Source organism: Salmo salar, chromosome ssa28 (genome assembly GCF_905237065.1).
Source record: "Salmo salar chromosome ssa28, Ssal_v3.1, whole genome shotgun sequence".
Taxonomy (NCBI): Eukaryota; Metazoa; Chordata; class Actinopteri; order Salmoniformes; family Salmonidae; genus Salmo; species Salmo salar.
In genome coordinates this window covers 3977895-3993194 of record NC_059469.1, presented here as the reverse complement: position 1 = coordinate 3993194, position 15300 = coordinate 3977895, and the positions used below count along the sequence as shown (strand labels likewise).

At 41.5% G+C, this 15300-nt stretch overlaps 1 protein-coding gene across 4 annotated transcripts in view; it reads right to left on the bottom strand.

The window, feature by feature from the left end:
* Window positions 1–14369, bottom strand: part of s39ab (Zinc transporter SLC39A11) — a 140947-nt gene extending 126578 nt beyond the window's left edge. Inside the window, exons 1-4 of one of the 4 annotated variants that reach the window (XM_014178910.2) lie at window positions 14295–14369; window positions 13467–13584; window positions 9681–9719; window positions 4019–4177 (exon numbers count right to left, since the gene is read on the bottom strand). In XM_014178910.2, the coding sequence (XP_014034385.1) occupies window positions 4019–4177; window positions 9681–9719; window positions 13467–13574 (306 nt within the window). In that variant the 5' untranslated portion in view covers window positions 13575–13584; window positions 14295–14369. 4 annotated transcript variants of the gene reach the window in all.
* Window positions 14370–15300: the final 931 nt, after the last annotated feature.

Below are 15300 nucleotides of genomic sequence, written 5' to 3'. Positions count from 1 at the left end.
GTCTCCTGTCTTATCCGGTGTTCTGTGTGAATTAGGTATGCTCTCTCTAATTCTCTTTCTTTCTCTCTCGGAGGACCTGAGCCCTAGGACCATGCCTCAGGACTACCTGGCATGATGACTCCTTGCTGTCCCCAGTCCACCTGGCCGTGCTGCTGCTCCAGTTTCAACTGTTCTGCCTGCGGCTATGGAACCCTGACCTGTTCACCGGACATGCTACCTGTCCCAGACCTGCTGTTTTCAACTCTATAGCAGGAGCGGTAGAGATACTCTCAATGATCGGCTATGAAAAGCCAACTGACATTTACTCTTGAGGTGCTGACTTGTTGCACCCTCGAACAACTACTGTGATTATTATTATTGACCATGCTGGTCATTTATGAACATTTGAACATCTTGGCCATGTTTTGTTATAATCTCCACACGGCACAGCCAGAAGAGGACTGGCCACCCCTCATAGCCTGGTTCCTCTAGGTTTTGGCCTTTCTAGGGAGTTTTTCCTAGCCACCGTGCTTCTACACCTGCATTACTTGCTGTTTTGGGTTTTAGGCTGGGTTTCTGTACAGCACTTTGAGATATCAGCTGATGTAAGAAGGGCTATATAAATACATTTGATTTGATGAACGTATCCTCTGGGTCTTCCTTTCCTGTGGCAGTTTCATGAGAGCCAGATTCATCATAGCGCTTGATGGTTTTTGCTACTGCACTTGAAACTTTCAAAAGTCCTTGAAATTTCCAGATTGTCTTAATTTGCTTATTTGAGCTGTTCTTTCCATGATTTTATTTATTTGTTTAACCTTTATTTAAGGCAAGACAGTTAAGAACAAATTCTTATTTTCAATGACGGCCTAGGAACAGTTAACTGCCTTGTTCAGGGGCAGAACGACAGATTTTTACCATGTCAGCTCGGGGATTCGATCTAGCAACCTTTCGGTTGCTGGCCCAACGCTCTAACCACTACGCTACCTGCCGCCCCAAATGGACTTGGTATTTTACCAAATAGGGCTATCTTCTGTATACCAACCCCACCTTGTTACAACACAACTGATTGGCTCAAACGCATTAAGGAATAAAATTCCACAACTTTTAACAAGGCACACCTGTTAATTGAAATGCATTCCAGGTGACTACCTCATGAAGCTGGTTGAGAGAATGCCAAAGCTGTCATCAAGGCAAAGGGTGGCTACTTTGAAGAATCTTACATTTTGATTTGTTTAACACCTTTTTGGTTATTACATGATTCCATGTGTTATTTAATAGCTGTGATGTCTTCACTATTATTCTATAATGTAGAAAATAGTATAAATATAGAAAAACCCTGGAATGAGTAGCCATTTTCAGCCCTTTCCTGGGTAGCTTATGGAAAAGAGCAAACAAAGCAAGTGAAAAAAATATACATTCAGCAGTTAATTTATTAGTTGGTGTGTGTAAGTGTGTGTGTGCTGCGGGGTTGAAGCTACAAACCCATAGGCTTGGCTCTCATCTTTTGGGAGGGAGGGTGCTAACTGATCTTCAGGTCCTGGACCTCTCTGTTATTAGTTAACTCTACCAGTATTAAACAAAACACTTGAAGCAATTTTTTTGTTGTAACAACTGCTGGCATAACTATTTTTGTTCGTTTAGAAGATCCTTCACCTGTGATAGAGAGACACTACTGTCCTCAATGGAACTCACGCCAGTTTTGGTCTTGTCATGAAAGCAACAAAGGTTGCGCTGTTACTCCTCGCAGTTCCAGACAGGGCAGGTCGCAGGGAAAGATTGAAAACAACAAACAGCAGGGATCTAGACAACCACAAGCCCATGACAATCCGCAGTCCCAGCCACAATGGCTAACTGCGTTGCAGGCTGCATTCAAGCCCTCAAGAAAACACTGCTAGCTTGATGGGCAGCTAGCTAGCAGCTAGAGCTAGCTGCTACGCCAAACCACTCCTCAGACCCAGCTTTGGTTGGCAGGATCTCTTTGGCACATGCCATGGAGTGGGTTAGCTAAAGAAAGTGGTACCCAGGCTACTGGTAAGTTGGTTTAGATGTAAATTCTCCTTTGAAATAATGGCCAGAGAAAGTGTTGCAAGGGAAAAGAGAGGCATTCCGTGGTCTGTAGGTGTAGTGACAGGCATTAATCAAAAGCTGTTGTATAAATATTCTGAAAGTGAACACTCACAGTGATCAACAGGGCACTATAGTAAATCTGGGCCACAATGACTTGGACTAAACATTCTGACCATTCATTTTAAAGAGACAGGCACCCGAGAGATGGCAAACACAGAAAACGTCATCTGTGTGAGGGGGGCTGAACATGTTGGCATTGTTACATTTCGCCCTTGGCTGTGTGCCACAGGAAGCTATGGATGGGAGCTAATGTTATCTCCCATGATGCAACACTCCCATTGCGTGGGGCAACATCCTGTTACCCGACTTGTACCTTGTGCATAGCTGTGGCTGCCATGGATACCACCAGAGGTGTGGTAATTAGTGTGCTTATTGCACAGATGTGTGTAACATTCAAAATGCTAATATACAAAATCCAGTCAACCCAACTGCCTGCATAGGTTAGTCAAATCAAGAAGGATGTTCTTTTAGAAAGAAGAGGACAGCAGAGGTGAGCAGATCAAGGCAGAGGAGAGCAAATGTGCAAGACAGGTAGTATAGAAAAGACACAAGAAAAAGATATAGGCCTAAAGTGTTTGACCAGGTCCAGTTAAGTCAGTATCATCCTCCCTGACAAAGCCCTTGCTCCCACATACGGAGATACAATTCATGGTCCTATGACACTTAATCCTGCAACAGCTTGCTCCACAGTCACCCAACCACCTGACGTTTGTTTTCCCTTATCCTAGAAACCCTACTGGCGCACAAAAGACCGGGACTGGGGAAACAGTAGTGTTGATAGGGAAGAGAAAGAGAGAGTGATGCAGATACAGAGATTTCCAGGAACAGGGCAGCCTCATCGCCAGGTTGAGGGGGGTCAGAATGGGGGGGGGGGGTCGACGGACTTGGGTGCTGCTGCCGCCAGGCTGGCACTGCCTCCGCCACCGTTCTGCACTCCCCCTCTCTCCTGCTATCATTCAGGGCCCAGTGTTTGCCCAGGAGCCAGTAAAAGTGACACCAGCAGCTGTCCAAACAGCCCGGTCCGACCCCCCAGAGGGTCACCCCAGCCCACAGCCAAGACCCCTGCGTCTCCCCCCCCGATTCCACTCTGCTCCGTCCTCCCACTGTCATCACTGGGGAAACAAGGGGAGAGGAGCAGGAGATGTAGTGGGAGAGAGATGGAGCGAGAGGAGGAAGAGGATGGTGGGGACAGCCGTAATGATTTGTGTTAAAGCCTGTAATCGCTGTGAAAGGATGTATGTAGGGTGTTAGGATGATGTTTAAAGGAATAGCCTACTTTTCAGTTTAGCTGACAGTACATCAATTGACCACCAACTGCAAATGTAACCTAAACCAAGATTAGCCTCATTGCACCATCCTACTTACCTTTTTGATACATTTACCAGTGATGGTCCACTGCGCTAGTACAGAATGGAAACCATTGTATGTAACAATATCATATAACCTAATTTTCCATCTAAATGGGAGCATCTGCTGCCATGTAAAAATAGGATGTTGATGTGACATAGTGAAGCAGAAAACCTTTAATAGAAGTGATTACACTTAATTGCATTCAAACCCCTCTCTCACGTCACTACTGTCAATAATAACAAGGCCAGCATATAAGTGTGGCTTATAACTTACCCTCTATCCCTCTCTCCAACCCTCATCCTGTCCTGATTTCTTTTCCCGCCTTTATGTAATTTCCAACAGGTAGACCTACATTTTATTTGTCAAGCACTTTAAATTGTAAATTGCATTGGTTGTAAGAATTGTGCTATTGATTGATTGATTGATATTACCTGTGGTGTATGGGCAAACAATGTATAGAGGCCAACCTCTTCGGCTATTGTGTTTGACATGACAGAGTGGTATGTACTGTATGTGTGAATTAGGTTCATGTCCGGGAGGCTGCAGCCCCAGCAGGACTCACCAGAGCAGGCATCATGAGGTCAGCCAGGTAGACGAAGGCCGCGCCCAGGGCGAAGCCCACCGCCACAGGGACGAACGCAAACGAGCCATACTTTCCCGAGTCCTCTGCCATGTCTATGGCCGGCGCCAGCAACGACCAATAGGACGCCGCCAACATCACCTGAGGGCGAAGCAAAAAGGAAGGAACAGTTAGCAGGCATTATTATTTGCTGTGTGCAGTCGGCTTCTGCTCGGAGTGGGGAAGTTCAGTTGGCCTCAAAATCAAAAAGTCAACAGAGAAAGTCCTCGGGAGATCTCACTCTTTTGGAATAGGGATGTTGTGCAATGATAAAGGTGACCCCCATTGCCTCATCAACATTTGGCATGAATGTTATGCAGTAACACAAATAACAAAAAGGGACAGAGGACAAAAACTAAACACTGCCTCCAAAATCCAAATAGGCCTGAAGAAATCTTGCTAAAGACATACAACTTGGAGAGCTGTATCTGAAACTGTAAGTTAGTGAAAGGTTTCCGTTGAGTGATGAATTTTGAGTGGACAGTAAGACCTTAGCTAGAGATTTCTCTGTTCACGCATGGAAATGTTGATTTAACTTGTACACAGACACGCAACTAACACACAAACACACGTCCTCTGGAATACGTCACAAACACATCCCTATAGGCCCTGGCACTTTCCTCATTCCTCCTGATCCAGCAGGGAGTGTGAGTGTGCGTGTGTTTTAAGGGCTCTACAGTGCTACCATTTTGGTCGCATACGCTACTAAATATTTTACTGTGCTACCTGGAATTTTAATTTGGGAGCATTGTGCTCCAAAATGTATTGTAAAAAATGTCAGCACAGAGCCCTGTGTGTGTGTGTACTGTTCAGATCAAAAGGAACATCCACAAAGCCCCACAACATCCAACAACGCACTACTTCCCAATAGCTTGATTAAAGACATTAATTCCACCTTACTAGGGAAGAGCTAGCCTTGCTGACGCGACCCACATGACCACACAGCAAGGAAGAGCTGTGACCAGCTGGTCTGGAAAGGAGGCCATTTGTTATTGCAATATTCGCTCAGAAATTAAGCGGATGCATTGATTGGTTCTCTGAAATGTTTTTTCTTCCTGGGGTGTTGAGACCTCTCCTTGATTGGATTTGAAAATTCAACAGATGTAATGGAAGGGGCCGGTGCTCGGGGGATGCGTGTGGATATGACTGTGGGTGTTTGAGTGAGAAAGACACGGAGGAGAACCAACCAGCAAAAGCCCAGTCTACTTCATTATCAACGCATCATGCCGACAATATGAAAATAGCCTTTCAAGACTCTGAAGTCAGGACCGGAGGACTTCGAGTTTGGACTCAGCCATACTAGGGGCAAGCAGAGAAATAATAAGAAGCAAAGGCTGCTGACAGGAGTGTGTTGCTTGTGGGTTTCTATCTCAACGGTGGCATTATGCCGCTTACTCTAGAGTAAGCAATAGCTGAGGATATAACTCATGGCAAGAACAGGATTGGTCACCAGCCGACTCTCTTCAGGCAATGGGTTTAGACATGGTTCTGAGTCATCAACATCACTTATTCCTTCATAGTACCTCCGGTACCGGAAGGGGGCACATGTCTGTATATATAATTGACATCATTTGAGTCAATTGGAGGTGTACCTGTAGATGTATTTCAAAGCCTACCTTTAAACTCAGTGCCTCTTCGCTTGACACCATGGGAAAATCAAAAGAAACCAGCCAAGACCTCAGAAAACAAATTGTAGACCTCCACCAGTCTGGTTCATCATTGGGAGCAATTTCCAAACGCCTGAAGGTACCACGTTCATTTGTACAAACAATAGTATGCAAGTATCAACACCATGGGACCACACAGCCGTCATACCGCTCAGGAAGGAGACGCGTTCTGTCTCCTAGAGATAAATGTATTATGTATTATTGACTGTATGTTTTGTTTATACCATGTGTAACTCTGTGTTGTATGTGTCGATTTGCTATGCTTTATCTTGGCAAGGTCGCAGTTGCAAATGAGAACTTGTTCTCAACTAGCCTACCTGGTTAAATAAAAGGTGGAAAAAAATAATAATAATAACTTATTTTGGTGCAAAAAATGCAAATCAATCCCAGAACAACAGCAAAGTTGTGAAGATGCTGGAGGCAAGAGGTACAAAAAGTATCTATATCCACAGTAAAACGAGTCCTATATCGACATAACCTGAAAGGCCGTTCAGCAAGGAAGAACCCACAGCTCCAAAACCGCAATAAAAAAGCCAGACTACGGTTTGCAACTGCACATGGGGACAAAGATCGTACTTTTTGGAGAAATGTCCTCTGGTCTGACGAAACAAAAATAGAACTGTTTGACCATCATTAGGAAGGAAAATTACGTGGATATGTTGAAGCAACATCTCAAGACATCAGTGAGGAAGTTAAAGCTTGGTCGCAAATGGGTCACCAAATGGACAATGACCACAAGCATACTTCCAAAGTTGTGACAAAGTGGCTTAAGGACAACAAAGTCATGGTATTGGAGTGGCCATCACAAAGCCCTGACCTCAATCCTATAGAAAATGTGTGGAGAGAACTGAAAAAGCGTGTGCGAGCAAGTAGGCCTACAAACCTGACTCAGTTACACCAGCTCTGTCAGGAGGAATGGGCCAAAATTCACCCAAATTATTGTGGGAAGCTTGTGGAAGGCTACCTGAAATGTTTGACCCAAGTTAAACAATTTAAAGGCTACCAAATACTAATTGAGTGTATGTAAACTTCTGACCCACTGGGAATGTGATGAAAGAAATAAAAGCTGAAATAAATCACCTCTTTTCTATTATTCTGACATTTCACATTCTTAAAATAAAGTGCTGATCCTAACTGACCAAAAACAGGGAATTGTTACTAGGATTAAATGTCAAGAATTGTGAAACACCTTAGCCAAATATATTTAAACTCAGTTTATGTAAACTTCTGACTTCAACTGTATCAAGACCAGTCCCCATGCTTTTATATAATTCTAAATGAATAATAATCGATTTGTTTAAAAAAAAAAGAACTATATTTGGAGATTATTTCATTTTCAAATAATGTAAAATGAGCGAGAAAAAGGCCATTCTTGAACATGGGGTGAGACAATTTTACTCATTTGGAAATAAAGCCAGTTTGTTTTTTAGAATTATTTATTTCCGTTTTTAGAGGGAGAGAAACCAAAAACCTGCAATCATCTCATGGGTCTCCCAGTCGAGGCCGGCATGGGTATTGAACCACCATCTGTAGCAACACATCTTGCATTGCTATGCAGTGTCTTAGACCGTTGCGCCACTTAGGCGCTGTATAAGAGCAAAATAATCCTAACAAAATAAAATAATAAAAACCTTAGTGTAACAACAGTTTGAGAAAGTAATACTGAAGTCGTGCACAATTATCAGTTTCTATTTAGGTTTATGTCACCCATTCATTGTCATTTAGAGACACAATAGGACCCAAAAGCATAATCAATGCTCTAACTCCCCCTTGCGCTGGTCTGGAGCAATGAAGTGCTGACGCAGGGTGCCGTACTAAACCACAAATTATGTCTAAATCCAGCAGCATAATTGCAAATCTTTTAGTGGAGCAACCACTGTAGATACAGAACAAAAAGAACGAACGACTGGGTCACGTCCATAGATACAGAACAAAAAGAACGAACGACTGGGTCGCGTCTCTAGCAACACTAGATTTGTGTCGGGACTGAATCTTGTGGAAGGATGAAATAGTATGAATACATTTATCAAAATAAGGTTTTAATGAAAATATGTCGATCATTATTTGAATATGTTGGTGACCCATTGTATAAAAGTGATAATGCCCTCGAAGCCGGTGTTTGTTGGATATATTGGCACAATTTGCAGAACCTCGACTTCGTCTTGGGCCTAACAACACCCATGCCAATATAACCAACAAACACCGGCTTCGAGGGCATTATCACTTAACTGTACTATAGAGGCACAAAATAAGTTAGAGGAAAAACAAAAATTATTTGAGGTACTTATTCAAGAACCATCAAGTGTAATGTATTACAAAAATAAAGTGAATTGGATGGAAAATTGGGAAAAATGCACATTTTTCTTGAATCTTCAACATAGAAATGCTACCAAAAAATGATTTACATAAACTCGTTACACATGATGGAGTCATCTATGATTCACCAAATTATATTTTGAAAGAGGAAGCTAAATATTTTACGCATATGTTTTATTTTCAGTCTCTTCCATTGCAGGGGCGGCAGGTAGCCTAGTGGTTAGAGCGTTGGGCCAGTAACCAAAAGGTTGCTAGATCGAATCCCCAAGGAGACAAAGTAAAAACCTATCGTTTTGCCCCTGAACAAAGCAGTTAACCAACTGTTCCTAGGCCGTCATTGTTAATAAGAATTTGTTCTTAACTGACTTACCTAGTTATGAAAAGTGTACCATATTATGTTTTGGATCATTAAAAGAGTGTTTACACTACCTTGTAGTTTACCAATAAAATGGGTGGATGGTGAAGTAGACATACTTGGCATTCACATATCAAAACATATAAATTAACTTACCACAATCAATTGCAATAGAAAGTTAGCATGAAGAGGTAAATACTTGTGTATTTATGGAAAAATCACATTGACTAACACTTTGGTCCAATCACAGTTTACTTACTTACTAATGGCGCTGCCTACTCCAGAACACTCGTTTTTTGTATTATATCCTGTTTAGTTTTAACACTGTTACTTACTTAGGCCTATATTTATATAGGCTACAGTATCAATCAATCATTTATTTGTTCACGTCATCACACAGCATATGAGTCATTCATGATTTGTAATGCTTTTCCTAAACATAACTTTGACTGAAATTTTGTTGCACCCTCAGCAATACAGACAGCTCGATACACACTGTTGATGTTCTGTGGTCATTGCTGAAGCAGGGAGGTGAGAGAGATAATGGGTGCTAGTCAAAGTCACTTGCTGTCTTTTTGTTTTTACACAGACAGCAAGTCAGTCCTGGCACAAGCAAATAAATTGCGGTCAGACTCTCTAGACATTTGAGCGTCTTAATTATTTCATCAAACAGTTCGCTTAAAATATCAGACAAGCTCAGCGCATATAGTAGATTTGACTAAAACCCATAGGATGTGTCTATATATGAAGAAATACATGATTGGTCAACAGAACAGAAATATTGGTTGACCAACATTTTCCTAAGTCGGGGACAGCCCTATACTAAGGTGAGTCTTCTATTATCGTTTGTTGAGGTGAGCAATAATACCTTGTTCATCTATTCCTCTTCTTTCATTCTAGGAGACAGTGGGATGTATAGCCTTACTCAGATGTATTATTAAGATCGAGAATTATATAATAACTGTCAGGAAGGCAGCAATGCTTCTGACAAACTTCCCAGAAAGTTACACTTCTTCTTATGAGACAGTAGGGAATACTTTGGAAAAGTCTTACCCATCCTTTGACTTTGAGTCCACCACAACAACTGAAAAGACTGTCACATCTGACATCTGCTTGTATTCACATTAGATAGCAGGGCAATCCTGGGTTGGGTAAAGGTGGGTGGACAGGTGTGTGTGAGTGAGAGAAACAGCTCTCGTCCTGCCGAACTGTAGGATTGTATTGGAATTTTTGTGTGTGTGACTGGTTCAAAAGCATATTTTCTTACCCCAGCAGCAAAGCCCAGACTTCCATCCAAGATCCGCTTCTAAGGGGGGGGAGAAGTAAAATCAAACCAAGGGCATCAACAAGCCACTGTGATGTTAAGTTGACGAGTAAGGCACGTTCTCCAAGATATTGTTGAACTATCAATCAATTTCTATCAGGGGTTGGAACGGGTTCAGGAAACAGAACCCAAAACTGGAAAACGAAATTATTTGAGAAACACAATCAGAACCGGGAACGAAAGTAATCTATACTGTTCATAAACAGAATCGTTATATTTATCTTTTCGCGTGTGAATTCCAAATAAAGGTCACCCCAGCGTGAGTTTTTTTTATGCGTGTGATGTCAGAATGCACTCACTGATCCAAAATGTGAGTATTTCTCAACAGGACAGTTAACCCGCGCTGCTCTCAAACCAAGGCACGCTGCTTGCTAATTATCTACAGGCTATGATCAACTTGTCAATGTAAAATTATTTCTAACCATTTATATTTTCATACAACAATTTGAATTGAGGTGTGTTCCGCCTCTCCATAAATTCACATAGAAGTAGCCCATTTCACTTTTGCGGAACATTGTGACTCGTTTCAGGAAAGTAGCTGTATGTCGCGCGCCAATACTTCACAGGAGGGGCACTTGAACATACATTTTTTTCTGTCTATAATGTGCTGCTTAGCATGTGTAGGTAATCCTTTCTAAAGCTGCTTTTTTTTAAAAAACATATCACAAAGAACTTCAAAAGTTGTCTCTCACTTACTGGAGGACCGAGTTTTGAAATCAGTGGAATGCCTGGTGGAAGCAGAGTATGAAAGCTAAGGAGATGGAGAGAATTCAGCCGTTTTATTTCAAATGCGAACAGTCAAAAAGTGAACACAGAAGGCTGTTGTATAAAACACCTGTCTACGGAGTACATCTTCAAACTAAGGGCAACCATCGCATCCGTGACAGAGGGAGAAGCTAATGTAGCTAGCTACATTCAGATATTATACATTTCTAATTATGTCAGAAAGTTGTTTTCATTGCAAGTTAAAGCATACTGTTAGCTAGCTAGCTAACGTTAGCTGGCTGGCTCGCTAGCTAACGTTACATGTATGACCTTGTGTACTAATACTATTCGTATCTCAGAGCCATTTGTATTGCTATTTATTGCCTAATGTTAGTTAATAAGCTAACATTGAACCTAGCTAGTTGGTTAGCTTTAGCTACCTGTAGATTCATGCAGGGTAGTAATGTTATGAGTTGGGATTATGGTTCATTGTTTAGCTAGCTAGCTACATGTCTAAAGAAAAGACTCCACAATGCAAGTAACCATTTCACTGTACCGTTTACACCTTCTGTATCCTGTGCATGTGACAAATAAACTTTGATTATATTTGATATAGTGTGTGTTTACCAGAAACGGTAATGTGAAGAACATTACCTGCACCAAAGTCAAATTAGGATATAATGTTAGGTCAATGAGACAGTGTCCAAGTTAAAAAATGATCTGGTAGAATGCCCTGCTTATATTTCATCACACTCATAAACGTAAGCTATTTAATATAATTAGCTCACCATTAAATTGTAAATAACGATCTGGTTTTAGGTTTATTTTCCTGTAATAATGAATACAAATTAACTAAAGTTAAGACGTTGTCAGCGATATCATATGGTGATTTTTGGAGCCTGTAATCAAACCCACAAATGCTGATGCTCCAGATACTCAACTAGTCTAAAGAAGGCCAGTTTTATTGCTTCTTTAAATCAGGACAACAGTTTTCAGCTGTGCTAACATAATTGCAAAAGGGTTTTCTAATGCTCAATTAGCCTTTTAAAATTATAAACTTGGATTAGCTAACACAACATGCCATTGGAACACAGGAGTGATGGTTGCTGATAATGGGCCTCTGTACGCCTATGTTGATATTCCATAAAAATAATCTGCCGCTTCCAGCTACAATAGTCATTTACAACATTAACGATGTCTACACCGTATTTCTGATCAATTTAATGTTATTTTAATGGGGGAAAAAAAATTGCTTTTCTTTCAAAAACAAGGACATTTCTAAGTGACCCAAAACTTTTGAACGGTGGTGTGGAGCATAATGTATTTACTGTTTTATTCACGGTTTCAAGTACTGGTGACAAATTCATTACGATTCTTGCATAGATTGTAATGGACACATATGATGTGTGCAAAATAATTTTGGAATGTTGTACTGATTATAATGAGCTAATGCTAAGCTAAATGCCATGTTTGTTGACATCATTCAATGATTTCATTTTCGGGCGACTTTTGCTAACAAGAGGAGTTTACTTCACTAAATGTTTGCTTACTCTGCAGTTGCGCATGCTTGTTTGTTGACTTCGATTGGCAGACAGATTGCGTGTAACATCCATGCTTCTAGTTGTTTATTTTCTAAAAATGGCTGTTTTTAGTAAAAGATAAACTAGCTCACTAAGCTGTATCACTCAACTGAAATTTTGAAAACAAAAACGCCTTATTTCATACATTTATGAATTTAGTATGATATGGCAAAATCCATATCATGGCACAACATCATACCAGTATTCACGTTCATACCGGTATACCGCCCACCCCTAGGTAGTGTGTACCTTGAAATAATTTTTATCAATTTTAGAATAAGGCTGTAACGTAACAAAATGTGGAAAAAGGGAAGGGGTCTGAATACTTTCCGAATGCACTATGTGATCGTACGCATCAAAGCGTTAAAAGCATGGGAACCGGTTATTAACGTTATTTTACATTCCGGCCATTTTTTCCAGTCCCACAAAAATCGCAATAAAGCCCTCATTCTGTCACTCAGAAACTTATTCCAGTGTCTGCCTGCCAGCTGGAAATCTTTGCCAGTGTAGGCTACCTGCCCCTCCCTCTCCAAAGCATAGGTTACTGTAGCATACTGACGACGTTACAAGTGTGATTCAGAAATTAGGGAGAAAGATTTTTAATTATAGAAGAATGGATTCACTTTTTCAATGCTAGTTCAGGATCATATAGTTATCACGTTTCACATTGGATTTATTAACTACAAAAAGGTAAGACAAGTTTTGAATTATAGTGCAGCTCTGCACACACACAAGCTTGTTAGCTAGGTAGTAACGTTAGCTCTGGTCCGATGTTAAACCAACTCTCAGAAAATCAAGACATTCAAAGTTCTTCCATAGAAGCCACTCTCCGTAGGTATAATTCTGTGGGCCTAATTCAGAAAATGCATGTCATAACAAGATGCCCAGTGCGTGAAGCCAAGCCTCCTCCTCCACCTGCAAAATTTCAGTCGCATCTCACGCTCTACACTTATCTGTCCATAGTGACTGGCAGCACAGTGCACAGTGTGTGTTTGTCTTTCATTATGATTAAACCATGCCGTTATGGCAAAAAAATAGCTTACCTTATCCATAGCAAGCTGCTCGATCCACACTGATTAGTGAAGTAATTTAATGTCTTGCTAAATGTAATCCGATTTTTAAATAGGAAATGAAAGGAACGATATAAACCGGTACTTTTGGGGGGTTCGAACCGGTTCAGAACTTTATTTTGCTGTTCAGAAAGGAACAGAAAACATAACGGTTCTGTTTAGAACGAAACAATTGGGAAATTATTTTGGTTCCAACCCCTGATTTCTATGGAACTGCTGAAACCATTCAAATATACTGCAATTGGTTTAGTGAAACAAAGGGATACATTGCAGTACACGCCAGGAATAACAAACTATATTTGTGTGCATTTGCCAGTGTCACAATAAAACATCATACTGCAGCACCACACAGAAATGTCGTGCCAGTTCCTCACCTGTCGGCTGGAAAAGATGAAGACCAGGGCAGCCCCAGCAGAAGTCAGGCCCCAGGTGAACAGAGTCCCCAGCAGGGCCTGGGTCACAGGACTGTAGCCTGGAAGCATGGTGCCAATCCTGGGGACAGAGAGATACACACAGTAGAGGGGTGAGGAGAGAAGAGCAGCACAGGTTACTTTTAGGTTGTGTTTATGACTCAGAGTGTAAGGTACATTGTAAGACAATTCCAGTAATATGAACGCTTCAAATAACTCAGATCTATGTAGAACAAAGGGGTGTGTGCCAAATCCTCTTGGATCAGGAACTTGACAGGATGACATGTTTGCGAATTACTGCCCAACCTACAAGTTTAGTTATCTAGCTAAATGAACTTGCTTGGCAGGCAAGAAGGGACAATTACCTATTCTCTTTCATTGAATTGTTCCATCTTTCTTTGTGTCCAAAATAGCTGTCTCTACTGACATGCTGTCTCTGAAATCAATGTGCTTTGCTAGTTAGCTAACGTTAGCAAGCAAAGTTTCAGAAATGTCAATGAGGAATGTGATTAAATATTTAGTATGTGCATTCCCATGTAGCTATTTACATGTAGCAGGCTAGCTAGTATTGTCCAATGAGTTAGAATACGTGCTGTATACTGTAAGTTCACAGTCAAACAACACCAAGTCAATGTCTGTTTCGATGAAGCTGAGACAACTTTGCTTTTGTTCGCTGGTTTTGTACGAACGTAACACGTGCTTTACGGCATTGCTAAAATACATGCGCTATCCGGGTCCAGAATAATATATTCTAATTTGGTTTCAAATAATTGAAAAAGGTACATTACTTACTGTCACTCCTGCACCGAAAGTCTAATCTATTTACTTCTTACTTCCCTGTACGCATGTCTGTGACAGGTTGAGCACCGCCCCTCGCAAGATGCCATTGGCTAGTCCAGGTTGGAGGCGTTAATTGGAATGTGATAGGACAATGAGCCTTCATTCACAAAGCCACAGACCGCCTTCACTAACTTTTGAAATAGGCCTTCTTGAATTTAGAAATGTAGCTATCAAGTAAAAAATATGTATGTGGACAATTCAAACTGAACATATACTACAAGGGTGTAACTGCGCCCGCAATTCGGGCCGTTCCTACATGTGGGTATCCCTCAGTGGAGGTTGGTGGGAGGAGCTATAGGAAAACGGGCTCATTGTAATGGCTGGAATGTTAAAATGGAAGGGAGTCAAACATGTAGTTTCTATATGTTTGATACTGTTCAATCAATTCCATTCCAGCCATTACAATGAGCCCGTCCTCCTATAGCTCCTCCCACAGCCTCCTCTGGTGTTCCTGCATATACATGAACCACTGAGGTAGGGTTTCCACTAGTAAATACAGCCACAAAGTCAAAATGGGCTATATCAGACACGAGACGTATGTGGCAGGGTCTACAGGAAATCACAGACTACAAAAACAAAAACAGCGACGTCACGGATACCAACGTCACGCTTCGAGGCAAACTAAACACCTTCTTTGCACGCTTTGAGGATAATACAGTGCCACCGTCACAGATCGCTAACAAAGACTGCGCCCCCACCCTCTCCTTTTCAGTGGCTGACATGAGTAAAACGTTTAAATTTGTTAACCCTCGCAAGGCTGCTGGCCCAGACGGCATCCCTAGCCGCGTCCTCAGAGCATGCGCATACCAGCTGGCTGGTATGTTTACAGACATATAATTACTCCCAATCCCAGTCTGTTGTCCCCACATGCTTCAAGATGGCTACCATTGTTCCTGTACCCAAGAAGGCAAAGATAACTAAATGACTATCGCCCCGTAGCACTCACTTCTGTCATCAT